At 46.0% G+C, this 13,753-nt stretch overlaps 1 protein-coding gene across 1 annotated transcript; it reads right to left on the reverse strand.

The window, feature by feature from the left end:
- Positions 1 to 6,655: 6,655 nt before the first annotated feature.
- Positions 6,656 to 12,548, reverse strand: LOC133048773 (protein SPATA31F1-like). The gene is made up of 4 exons (XM_061132533.1): positions 12,408 to 12,548; positions 11,685 to 11,730; positions 11,357 to 11,417; positions 6,656 to 10,391 (listed from the first exon to the last, which is right to left on the reverse strand). Exons 1-4 carry the CDS (start codon positions 12,546 to 12,548, stop codon positions 6,656 to 6,658), a joined length of 3,984 nt encoding a protein of 1,327 aa, XP_060988516.1.
- Between the last annotated feature and the right edge of the window lie 1,205 nt (positions 12,549 to 13,753).

Genomic DNA, 13,753 nt, shown 5'->3' on the forward strand with positions numbered 1-13,753 from the left:
CAAATATCAGACTAGATCTAACCTCTTTGTTCAAAGTTGAGTAAATTAGGAAAATTATATAAAACGCAGCATTTGAAAATCAAAGAATACCACCTTGCTCCAAAAATAGAGAACATTTTTTCTTACTAATACTATGAAATCAAATGAAAAACATGAAAGAAACTTTATAAAATTAAGAAAAAAAATGACAAAAATAAACTGAGAGGCCAGACTGATATAAAGAGGTAGACAGCAAGGACACAATACAAACTTAAACCTAATATTGCAATAGCTAACTAAAGCCCATCTTAAAGACACTGCAGAGCAGAAGAAACAGAGATGATGATGATAAGATAAAGAGAGACAGCAACTGATTACAAAGTTCCACCCAGCTGGTCACTGATATCATTGAGGAAAAAAAAAAATAATCAAAGTGAGCCTTCTATCTAATGGCTGACTTAGGAGGTCAGCAGAGCATTTTTCTCAAAACAACTGCAAACAATAATCTGTGAAATATTTGTGCTTAAAAAAACAGCTGAACTTTAAGAAGGAACAGTGAGAGTCTGCAGCATTCTTGTCTGAAGCAGCTCCAATCACTCCCCAGCTCAGTAAGGTTCTGCCAGGGCAGGGGACAGGTTGTGCTACGGTGGAAGGAAGTTCACTCCATGTGGAGTGATGGCAACACCCATGTCCAGTGGCATTGTTGGGAAGTGATGACCTCAGTGATGAGTGAACAAGGAGGGCCAATAACTGCCCAAGGTTGAGGTCTTGACTGGGGCGAGTATATTTCTGGCTCAAGTTTGGCTAGAGCTGGGGCAGGGGGTTGGGGGCGGGCAAGGAGTGGTGCGGCTGGGAGCAGGGATCAACTTCAAATAAGGACAAAGAGACTTTGGGGGATGATGAAAATGTTCTGAAATCAAAAATCATTGAACAGTTTACCACTTAGCATGTGTAAATTTTATATGAAATTTTAAATGTAAAACTATATACCCAAAGGAAAACTTCCTAGGGTGAAAAAAAAAAGTCTAAATCTACAGCTCTAATGAGCTCACCAAGCCCCTGGCAAAAATTAATTTAATGTTGCTCAGTTTTTAATTTGTCTTGACAACAGTTTCATTTTTGTGATTAAAAGCTATATAAAAAGAATGATCTTATCTATGCAGGAAAAGAAAGCTAAACAAAAAGATGACTTGCAAAGGAAGAACATTTACACTGAACTTGAGCTTCTGTGCAAAAGTAAATGTCATAATAACAAAAGAAATTTTTACATAATTTTAATAGGACAAATTGAGCTCTTGGAATTATATGCCAGGCTAAGATGTAGCTCTTGTCTAGGAAATAGAAATATAATCAAGTGTGCTCATTTGATGTACAAAAGAGTTAAGTGTATAGTTACAGTTGATTCCTCTGAATAGGAATGGAATTTAATTTGTCAAAAATATTTTTCCACAATATTTCTTAGAAACACATCTGCTGCAAATCTGAGGACTCAAGTTCAATTGTCTTCAGTGACAGGCAAGTAACACAAATACAGGACAAAGGCCAGGTGTATTTCCATGGAATGCCAGAGTCACTATTCTGGGGGTTTAGTGCTGCTCTTAATACATAGTTTCTGCATCAGGGAAACTTTAGGGAGTAATGAGGACTGTAGTAAACTGGAGAAGGTTCCAGAAGATTGACAGTTTTCAAGAATGAGAAACCAAAACCTTATTGCTGGGTCTTTAAATTTTTCAAAATAAATCAAATTACCTAGATTTTATATTAAAAAATCTTCAATTCACTCATCTGAAAATAGTTTGTCCAGAATCAGCGGCTTTCATGCTGTTTTATGCCATAGAAGCCTTCCTTCAAATTAAATTCTTCATAAAACACAAAATATATGAGCCAAAACTAGATTATCTTTCAGATACCTGTGATTCTATGGAATCCTAAATAAGGGTTGGCTGAATAATGAATCGTCTATTATCTAGCTAGTCAGCATATTTACCTTATGCCAGTTTAATTCATTAGGTTAGCTCAATTTAACACATATTAAGTGATTATTATGGACCAGACACTGTGCTTTTATGGATGCATGATCCCACCACTGACAGTCATACATACCTATTTCAGGGCAGGGAAAGTAGAATAACACAGAGGTTGTAGAAAACTCTGCTTCTAGAGGAAGAGGAGGAAGACGTCAGCCAAGGGCACATTTCCACCTTGCCTTAAAGGATTGGTTAAGTTTTTCCAAGTTAAAGTAGGACAGTGGATGTCTGGAAAAGCCTGAAGAAACACACAGAGGTGTTAAAGTACATAGTACCTCCAGGGAAAACGAGACAGCTCGTACACAAAAGGAAACAGCACCCAGAAATTAAGCATTAACCTGTTTACTGGTGAGTAATCGAGTTACAGTAAGCAGTCATCTTCTTACCGGATTTGCATGGAGGAGGAAAAAAAACAGGCCACAGAGTGGTGAGGATGTAAACCCTAACTTACATGAATAAAACAATTTATATAATTATATACTTTAACATAAAATCATAAGGATAATTTTATTTTTAATTGTTTTCTTTTTGTGTTAACAGGTTTTAATCTTAGAAATTAAGACTAGAAATGTTGATGAGAATCAAGAACATGAGAGGCTGTGTTAAAATCTATACATGTACAAAAATGAAGAGGCCATGCTCCCTATTTGCTAGGACTTGGTGTTTAACAGGAAAAGGGATTTTGTGGAGAAGCCATTCTTCTTCAGTGCAGGAGAGGTCAGATGCCTTAAATTCTCTCTCCAGAATTCTGAGAACAAGAGAAGGACTCCAAAAGATTAGAGCCTTTTGCCATGACAACATGGTGTCTCAGAGGGCAGAGGCAAACTCCAAGTTTCCCAAGCAAACGATATATTCCTAGCATCTACCACCAATTCTGGAATAGGGAATACTTGAGGTATACCCTGCCATGAGAGTTTCCATTCTCATTTTACCTCTTGAGCTGAGGGGGAGCTGGAAGGTGGGGCCTGTGCTAGGGTTATAGGATGAGATGAGCAAGGCTTCATCTCCTTGCAACATCCTGCATGAATCATAGGCTCTGACACTTCTCTCAGCTCTTGACTCTGCTGAGACTTAAGAATCCTGAAGGTCTTTGTTTCAGATCAACTCTCTGCCCCTGGCTCTTTGTTGCAAAACTTGGTCAGCCCTGTGAATTCATGGTTTTCTAGGGCAGGCAGCTTGTGGGGGACCAAGGAAAGGACCTGCTCCACACCTCAGCCAGAATGTGTGCACATTAACCTCAGCTTCCCACCTGTCACTGCTGTGACCCTTCTGAGTCACATTCCTTCTCCTGGGCATCCTCCTACGTAGCTCTCAGCCCAACTCCCACCAGGAAGGGCAGATCTGCCTGTCACAAGACCTCTTATGACCTTTGAGGATGCTTAAGGAAAACTCTGGAAGATGTGGTTCGGCCAGCCTGGGCCTTTGCCTCCTCGCCCTGGGGGCCACAGCAAGGGCTGAGCTGCTACCCTTAGGCACAGAGTCACCATTCAGAGGAGGGACACATTCACGCTTCTCCCCATCCTGCCTCTTCTGCATCCAGCTGACAGTGGACACACCGTGCTAAGTAATGGGTCCTGTCAGAGGAGGAGCCTCCCATCCCCACTGCTGGTGATGGCACGTGCAGCCATCCTGGATCTCCTTCAGAATCAGTGAGGCAGGGCATCCCACAGCCCTGTACCACTGAAGGAAGCCACAGCCCTTTCTGCCCTTACTCTCCCCTCTGGTAGGGCAGGTGGGAATGCAGAGGTACCACCTTCTAGGAGAGATGAAGTGTCCAGAACAGAGTCCCCTCCCATCCGCTCAGGGCAGCCTTTATCTTTCTGCTTCCTACTTCTCTCCTCCAGCCCCCAAAACTCCCTGGTCGCTGGCTGAAAATGAGGATGCCACACCTGCTACCACATGATCACTAACCTCAACTGTTTTTTTCTGCTCACCAGGAATTCACCAATTTCTTAGGCCCTAACAACAACAACAACAACAAAAAAAAAAACCCTGCAATGGTAACTTCCAGAATTCCTCTTCATCTCTGGCTTTGGCTCTGGGTATCAACCCCTTCCCCAGTCATGATCTTTCCCAGTTCCTCATTCACCCCTTTAGGTAAGTGCCTTGCTCCCTTAATTGTAGAGAAACCATTCTTTGCATGAGACACAGAGTCCCTCCTCACTACTGCTACCTTCTCTCTACTTAGCATCAGTGAAGCATGTGCTTTTAGCCAAGGCCAACCCCTCCACCGGGGACTTACTCCTATTATGTTACACTTCTGCACCATGACATTGCCGCTCTTGCAGTTCTCCCTTTCTCTCCTGCATCATGGTTTCCCTCCCACCTCACTGACTACTTCTCAGTCTCTGCTTATTGGTTCCTACTTTTTCCTCCAAATTCTTAACATTGGGGTGTACCAGAGCCTGGTCCTTAGATCTTTCCTTCATTAACAATCATTGCCTGGATGATCTTATCCAGTCTCATGGTTTTACACACCTTTCTTTCTCCTCCCCTCCTCCCTCTCCCCCTCCTCCTTCATCTTCTTCATCATCATCATCATCATCTAACCTTAATCTATCTTTCTATCCAGTCATCTATAGTCAGGACCTTTCCTGAGGAGTATTCAGCTTCTGTGTTGAGAACAGACTGTTAGAAGTATGGTCTCAAGCAGAAGTTGGGGTGAGTTATGAAACTACTGCAGTAATCATAGCAGCAGAGTGAGTGAGAAGTGGTCGTGTTATGAATTCATCTCAGAAGGTAGAGACAACATAGTGGACTGGATATGGACAGTTAGGGGAAAATGTCAAGGAAGACATCAATGTTTTTGTCCTGAACAACTGCAAAGATGCTGTTGCCATCAACTGATGTTATGAATACGGTGATTGGAGCATGTTTCATATGTGTAATGAGATAATGGATGGGCACAGGAAATCAAGAATTTACTGTTCTATAGTTTTGAGATGAATCTTGGACATTCAAGTATATGTGTTGATTAGACAATCTGGGCATGTAGACTGTCTATCCCATGAAATCACGAGTTCCACTGTATAAATTCTATGTCTTTGCCATGTTAGATATAGCTATTTGCATGTGGTAAATAAACATTTTAATTGAATGTAAAATAGTTCTCAAAGTTATTTTTTAAGCTTATTTTATCTTCCTTCCATTTTTGAGATATAACTGACATACAGCACTGCGTGAGTTTAAGGTGTACAGCATAATCAAGGTAATTTTATTGTGACCCTTCTTGGGTCCTTCTGAGCTGAGTACCCCAGTAATCCCATGGCAGGACTCCCTATTCCACAGCACTCAACATACTAATGTAATGATTTGTCTGCCTTCACAGCCCAGACTTTGTATTCAAGTACCATTAAGGTATTATTATGCCAGCCACTATCCTAGGCCCTGGGCATATGAGACACTATTATATTATTTAGGCAAGAATGAGTGACTAATTTAACAGAGACAGTAAACACAGAAAAAAAGGGGGCAAAGTTGAGATATATCAAGATTAGAAAACAGTCACTGACTTCATGTTTGAGCTGAGCAAAAACACAGGTTTATAGTTATACCAATCCCTAACACTGGACAACAATTTTGTAGGGTGGAAGGTGAGGGTTCAGAAATTTTAATTTGCATTGCCTTTGGACAACAAGGTCCAACTCACTGCTCTTCATCACACTATAAACAACTAAACCTCAGTTTATTCACCCCCATCCCCTAAAAGCATGTGGGCACTGGGTTGGCTTCCTGGTTCAAGCAAACCAGTCTTTTCTCTTACTATGCCCTCTTCAGGACCATGTCAGCTTCTATCCCAAGTACTCAGACCTCCATCTACATGTTCTCCCTTCCTGCTTCTCTCCTGCCTACCCTTGGGAGTTTCCATGTCCTACTGTGATCTTCATTCCCCGTGCCACTTATTCCATGCAGCTGATAGAGGAGGTGGGATACAAGAGAACTACAGCCGCCTCCCAGGTGAGCTCTCCAGAAAGATCTAACATAATCAACAGGAGCAGAAAGGGAGAGTCTATCATTTGTTTTTGGTATTTGTCATATTATCTATATGCTATTGATAATACAAAGCACCTCCTCAAGATCGGAACACTGGCACTCTCCTAAATATCTCCCCTCCAGATTGTGAGCATATACATAGAAGTCATCAGTGAATTTTGCCTGGGGCAAAAAATTCCTGGCCACTGGTTCTTGACAATACTACCCTCACATCCACATTGCTTCTCTGGGCCCAAGGACACCATGATATTAATCAAATTCAAGTCTGACCTTTAACTTCAATGTACCTTAGACAAGGGCCTTCCTTCTCTGCTCAAGTCCCTTTCATCCACAGTCCAGGGGGTGTAGGGGGGCGGGGAGTGTGGAATGCTGACCCAGCTTAAGAGTGGGTTAAAGCTTCTTCCCTAGATAGGAAGGACATTTACCTCCATCATGCCTTCCCTGAGCACACCAGGGTGGAGAAAAGCAGCAGACACACAACTCTCTGCTTAGAGATATATAGAGTGTATTTGGGTGGTACTCTGCCCACCTGCACATTAATAAAAATGACAGGAGCATTCCTCCTCAAGGGACGCAGACACTGGGGAGACTACAAAGTCTTCTGACTGTGTTGGGTCTTCCTGCTCGGAGTTTCCTTCCGAGGTGAGAGCTGAGACTTAGGGTGGGTTCTTCGGTGGGGTGGCACAAGCCACTCGAGGACAGTGCCGAGGGCAGTGGCGGGGGGCACCCAGGACTGAGGCCAAATGGAGTTGATGGGGACGGGAGTGGTGCCGGAGCTTACTGTCTGGGGAGTGGGCAACATCCATGCAAGCCAGGCCCAACTGCTTCTCAGGGGGTGGAAACTGGGCCTTGGGGTCCCCTCTTGAATTCTCTGTCTTAGTTTGCCCCTTGGGACTTTTGGCTGGAGCTGAGATTTTTTCCACATTTTCTCTTCTGGGGCTGGCCACTTTCTCAGAGGTAGAGGACATGGATGCCTCATGCCCTTTGCCTTTTGCCTTGGGTGTAATACAATGCAGAAGAGATTTTATCTTATTTCTCAGGCCAGATTCTGGAAGGCTGGGCCTCTTGTGAGGATGACCTTGCACCACCTGCCTCTGAAAGACCTGACCTTGTAAAGATCGGCCCTGCAATGGCTTACCCACCGTGAGCTGGCCCAGGAAAGGCTGGCCCCGTGATGCTTGGGGCACCACAGGCTGGGCATTCTTGGGAACCCTTGCTGGTCTGAGGGTGACACTGAGCTTGGCTTGACTGTCCTGCAGGTCCTTCTTCTCAGAATCCTTCCCCCCAGGGACTCCAGGAGGGAGCTCTGGGAGTTTAGGCGGAGGGCAATGCTGAGGACTGTGTTGACAGGAAGCATCAAGGTGAAAGCGACGTCTCCGTTGCCAGGGGCTGCAGGGTGTCCTGTTCAGAGGTATCCCTTCTGGCCTCTGGCCTTCAACAGAGTAGCTTTTTTCTCTCGTGGAGGAGAGTGTGAACCCAGCATCCCCTTCTCCATGGCCCCCAGCCAGTCTGGGTTTGCCTGGCTCCTCTCTCTTTTCTGCCAGTGTGGAGACTTGGGCTGAGTCCTTGCTCTTGCCAGGGCTATGGGGCTCAGGGCTCCAAGGCTCCTCCAGACTGGGGTTGTTCACACTGGCCTCCAGCTGAACACAAAGCACCTGGGCCTCCGTCATGTCCCCACTGAGGAAGGTGCTGGAAGCCCAGGGGCCAGAACCATGGGGTACTACGCTGGGACTGGGCTGCTTCTGCTTCTGGCGCACCGCCTTCAACTCAGTGGCCAGCTGTTCTTTGAGGTGGAGCCACTCTGGGTCTGGGGCACACGGCACATCTGGTGGGATGGGGAGATCCTGGAGCAGTGGCTGTCCTTGGTTGTTTAAACTCTCAAGAGACTCCTGTGCACATACATCCTCTGACGTTCCTACACTTTGTTCCCTGGACTCTCTCGCCTTTATGGGAATTCCAATTTGTGCCTCTAGGATCTTCTTTCTCAGATGGAAATTCATTTTGGCCAAGATGTGTTCCCCGAGTGAAGAGGGCCTCTCAGGCTCTGTCTGGCTTTCTATAGGCAGCATCTCAATTACTCCTTCCACCTGCTCATCAACCTGGAATTCTTCTGCAGTGTTTGAAAGAGTCTCCTTGGCCTCTTGAAGGCCTGGCCCAGGACTTGGACCCTGCTCTTCAGGTGAGGTCACTTGAGTCAGAGGTTCTGTTGAGCATTCAGCAGGCTGAGGCACCATCTCTGTGATCACAGCTGGGGATGTGACTGACGTGGTTGCTGGGGCCATGGCCCTGGAGAGAGCCACACAATAAAGAGCCGGCAGCCCTGACAAGAAGGCCAGATACTTGTGCCGTAAAGCTGTCTCCAGTTTCTCAATGGCTGCCTCTGACAGGACTCCGGGCAGCTTAGGATGTTCAAAGACAGCTTTTGGTGAGACCTGTTGCTGCTCATCAAGGGCCACTGGCATCCCGGGTGTCACTTCCTGTTGAGGGTCCTGGTCAGCTGCTGCCTGGAGTTCCAGGGGCGTGCTTTCCAGGATGCAGTGGAAGGGAGTCACTTCCAGGACCCCAGGAATTATGCACTCCCAAGAACTATACACACAGGCAGGGATGTTGCCCTGGTGAATCTGCCCACATTTGGAATTGATATGGCCCTGCAATATTGCCTTGGCCTGGTCAAACAAGTGTGGCATGGGGACAGACAATGGGTCCACAATAGGTGAGAATGGGTCATCAGCTCCAGTGGCCTCCAGACATGTAGGCTGGGGGCCGTTCACACCGTCCAGGGCTGTGCTGCTCCAGGACACAGTCTGCTGGTTAGTGGGGGACAGCAGCATCTGGATGGACTGCTGGATCTTCTGGGGCAGGCCCCAGCGGTGGTGAATCAGCTGTCTCTGGAGGTGGTATTCCAGTAGCCGCCTGGTGTGCTGCGGGAAGAGTAGTTCCCTTGTGAGGACCGGGACAGGCTGCCCCGGACAGGTAGTTTTCAGAGTCTCAGAAGACTGGGCTTTGTCACCGGGCTGACACTGCCCAGGGCTCTGGACATGTCGATCTCTCTGGAAAACATCTGGCAAGTCCCACTGAAGCTGGAGCTGCCTCTGCAGCAGGTGCCACTCCAGGGCTTCACACTCGTCCAGAGTCAGAAATGGGACATTGATGTGAGCTTGTTGGTGATCAGATGGAGCAACACAATTTTGAGAAGACAGAGAAGAGAGTGGAGTTGACTGGGTTGGAGTTTTAGGCAGCAAAGGGAGGAAGGGGAGTTCCTTGAAGAGAAAGGGATCCTTCAAGTGGGGCTTGGACATGCTCTCATCCTTGGAGAGGCCTTGAGAAGCCAAGAAGGTGTCAACCAGCGACTCACTGTGCAGAGAAGGCAGGCCACAGAATAGCTGGCTGTATTTTGGCTGCACAGGGCCCACGGCGTCACTAGCCTGTTGCTCAGACATTAGATAGAGGCCACTTAATTCTTTAAGGGCTGAAGAGGGCCAGGCTAAAGCCTTATGGTTGGGGATTTGCTGGTAGAGGTGTCTTTGTTCTGGATCCGTAATGCACCATTCAGAAACCCAGAAGGCCTGGGTAGGCTGGCCGGCCATACCTGAACCCCAGTTCTGGTATGAAATGGTCCCAAGTTTCTCAACAGAGAAATGTGAAGTATTATTGTGGATGAAAGAAACTGGTTGGTTATACACAGTTTGGTAAAACAGTGGCGGGTTTGGCATCAGCTGCCTCAGGGACTCTTCTACACGCCTGGGGAGCCCCCACCTCTGGAAATGCATCCATTTTTTCACATGGACCTCAAGAAGTCTCAGGACTTCAGGACTCAGGAACGGCAGGTGGGCAGGGAGGACAGTGACCATCGGCAAGGCCACTGGATGCGTCAGGGTAGTAATTTCTTGTTTCAGGGTCAGCAGAGAGACCTGGGGATTTAAGGGCTGCTGGACTTGGTTCCCACAGATGAGGCTGAGGTTGCTCTGCATCATCTCCTGCAGATTCACTGAAATTCTAGGCTCCTCAGTCCCTGAGGGAACCTCTAGCACTTGGAATCCCTGCCTTAGCTTGAGATGTTCAGCCCAGTAATCATGGATGCCGACTGCACTAGGTGACTGGGCCGCTGACTGGGCTAAGGATTTCTGTGACACTGTGAGGGTTGCAGATGGAAGTGAAAGGTCTTTGGAGTGTGGGGAACGATGCTCCAGACTCTGCTCAAAAGACACATTAGACATGGACAAAACCTCTAGGCAAGAGGAGCCCTGAGAGGTATCCCCTGAAGTGGGGGAGATTAGGGTGTTCTCACCCAACAACTGCTGAATCTTCAGAGCCATGGTGTTGCAGGTTTGGCAGCAGGGATCTGCACAAAGGATCTGCCGCACACTCCCCTCTTGAGGGAGCCAGCCCTGGCTGGGAAGGGAAACAGCAAAATGTTTGTTACTGATGGACAGTTTGTTACTGTTTGTTACTCTTGGCCAGTGTGTGGCCTGGAGATTGGGCCTGCCTTCCTCTAGTCCCGGTAAACTCTGAGGCCTGCAACCACTGGGTGTTTAAGTGTCTACTTTTCTTCCTAGGGAAATGCCATTTGGCAAGCTGTAGTGGGTTGGGCTGAGAGCCTGAAGCTTGTTGGGCAAGGTCTCAGGTAACTGGTGGGAACACAGGGCCTTGAGACACTGGGAGGTGGGTGAGCTCTCTGCTGACCTGTGCTGAGAAGCTGAACTAGGAGAAGGGAACCAGGCAGGTGGGAGAGCCAATGGTTAGCTGATGGGGCAGCACCAGCAACATCACGAGGTAGAACCTGGAGTCAGCCTCGCTTGGAGCCACAGAAGTCCTTCTGGGAACTCTGCATTCTGGGGATTAGGAGATGTAAACAACATCTCTCGGGAGCCAATTCCTCATTCTGCAGAGCTCTTAAGAAGGGGATAATATGACAAGCTCCTGCCTGAGGGTTGTCCCAGGAACTGGCCTCCCTGAAGACAGAACCAGAGGAGGTAATGTCAGCAGGGTCCAGGGGTCTGCCCTTGAAAGGGTGTGGCTGTAAAGAGAATATGAAAATGATGACTCATTTATGCACTTAACTCTCCATTCTCCTGACTGGGTAACTTGTCTCGTGGTTGGGAGAAAACCCACACAGTTAAATCCTGACTTCCAGCACCTTTGTGAGCCTCGCCTTGAGCACAGCTGAAGACCCCTCTCCACTGAGACATCCGACCCCACCTTCTCCTCCTGCAACCCTGCCTCACTCAGGGCTCCAGGCTCCATGCATCTGGCTCCCTCTCGGCCACTCCCCTTCTCCCAGCCCTGCCCCAGGCCAAACACAGAAATCACTACAGGCCACGCTGGGAGATGGGAGACTGCAAAGAGCAAGAGATCACCTTCTCATGACTGAGAGCAGCTCCCACAGCTTGTCAGCTTCTTTCTGGGAATATCTCCTAGCTGAGAAACCAGGAGACAGTGTTACACAGAACAGGAGGGGATTCAGGGACATCCTACAGGAATCTAAAGGCCTTGAATGACAGGAGACTGCAGACCCCCCACCCCCCACCCCCCATAAAAGTCTTCTGGGAGAATCTGTCTATTTGGGGACTGGAGCCTTCAGCAGTTAGAGCACCTGGTGCCTGGCACCAAGGGTCACTGGGGGACAGGGTCCATGGGAGCCTCACCCCCAGGGGAGGGAAGTCAGAGCAGAGACTGGGACTTTACCTCTTGATGCTGCATCTCTAGCCCTTTGTCTGACTTTTCGGTGACGCTTAAAAGACAAAAGAGTTGGAGTATGAAGTTGAGACACCATTTTCTTTTTCACGTGCAAACCAAGACAAAGCTAATATAGATCACCTAATCCTTTTTAATTTACCTATATCTTATTTACTTTCCTAACTTTCCATACTCCTATTGTTTTTCATCTCAATATTTGCCTTCTCTTATTTCCGATTCATTTTGAGGCTCTTCCGTCCTCCATGCCTCCCATTTATTTCCTAAGAGAAGTTCTGTATCAAGCTTATAATGGAACAAGAGAAATGGTGGAACAGAATAAAGTTGTGTAGATCTAATAACAAAAGGACTTCAATTTACAAATGCCTTAATGGACCATAAACCAGAAAAATCTTCCATAAAGGGAAGTCTTCAAAGATCCAGTGAGGCACAATCCATTTCATCTAAGTCTCAACCCAAGCCAGATAGAGATGTTCTTGATTTTTCAACTAGAATACTCTGCAGGGATGGTCTGGTAAGAAATTATTTCTAGGCGCTGAGAAGAGAAATACCATATAAGAGTAACTAATGGATGGTAAAATAAAACAAAACAAAAAACATATGGGTGGGGAGGTAGACAGGTGGAGAGGAAGGATAAAAGGAGAGATACTGGGAGCTTAAAAACATCTTATCTAAGGCTTAATTAATTCAGTCCTGGTCATAGAATTTCCCTACCCGGCAGCAGCTCCTTTTATGTTCCGTTAATCCATGGTAACTCTTTTTCACTTGCCAGATGATTAGAATAATAATGAAGATGGAGCCATAGGTATATAAGGGATACCCCAAATCCCACAGAACAAAAGTCTGGCTCAGCATGGTCTAAACCTCATAATCACGAGGAGACCAACCATCCCTATGAATGTAGGCATTCAGAGTCCTGGCACCTACTGACTTCCAAGGCTACACATGGTCATCTCCGCCTCACAGACAATGGAACCAAGCCACCAGACTGCATCACAAAGCCCTTCTGCTTCACAGGGTAGGTATGGCGTCAAAGAGCTTCACCTGTCTAGGAAGCCCATGTGGTAATTCCGTCTGCAGATGAGGCGGTCTGGTTGTAAGGAATGAAGGTGCCACGCACGGGCAGTGTCTGTGCTCCCACTCTGTCTTCACTCTCCATACCCTCCGCCAGCCTGATGGCCAGTCTGGTTATGGCTTGGAAATGGGGAGCTTTGACGTTACAGGCAGTGGGTGATGGGAAATCAGAGGTGCCTGAAGGGACCATGGCTGAAGTGGCAGGGACAGGTCATAGTCCATGGGGTCTCAAAGAGTCAGCACAACTGAGCGACTTTCACACTTCACATATACATGGTACAAAATTCAATAGGCAGAATAAGATATGTAGAAAATATGTTTTCTTCTCAACCTCTTATCTCTCATTTTTCTTCCCTTGAGACAGTCATTTCTATCAGATTCCTGTGTTTCTTTCTTAGTCTAATATAGCCCAAACCAAATGGATTTGTATTTCTCCAAAAACAGTAGTATACACAGTTTTCTCTCTTATTTAATTTGATAATTAAATATATCTTGTGCATGTCACTTTTTAAAATGGCTGTCATGTCTTCCTTGATATGACTACAACACAACTCACCTTCAGTTCTCTATTCATGGATATTTACTTATGTACAGTCTTCTGCACTGAATAAAAATCTCGTATATATAAATCCTTATATACACATATGGGTATATATGTAAGAAAAATTCCTACAAGTGAACTGATATCTTAACAATATTGTCTTTCAATTCATAGATATGGTAAATCTCTCCATTTTTTTAGGGTATTTTTATTTTCTCCTAGAAATTTTTTATAGTTTCTTACAAGTCTTGTACGTATTTTGTGAATTTATCCCTATGTCAAATCTATGATGTTATTAAAAGTGATATTGTTTTTTATTTCAATTTCTAATGTTTGTTGCTTGTATATAGAAATAGAAATTGAATACTTATCTTCTATGTTGCAATCTTGCTAAATTCACTTATTACTTGTAGCAGCTATGTTTTGTAAATTCTTTAGTATTTTC

This window comes from Dama dama, chromosome 29, assembly GCF_033118175.1.
Source record: "Dama dama isolate Ldn47 chromosome 29, ASM3311817v1, whole genome shotgun sequence".
In the NCBI taxonomy this organism is placed as follows: domain Eukaryota; kingdom Metazoa; phylum Chordata; class Mammalia; order Artiodactyla; family Cervidae; genus Dama; species Dama dama.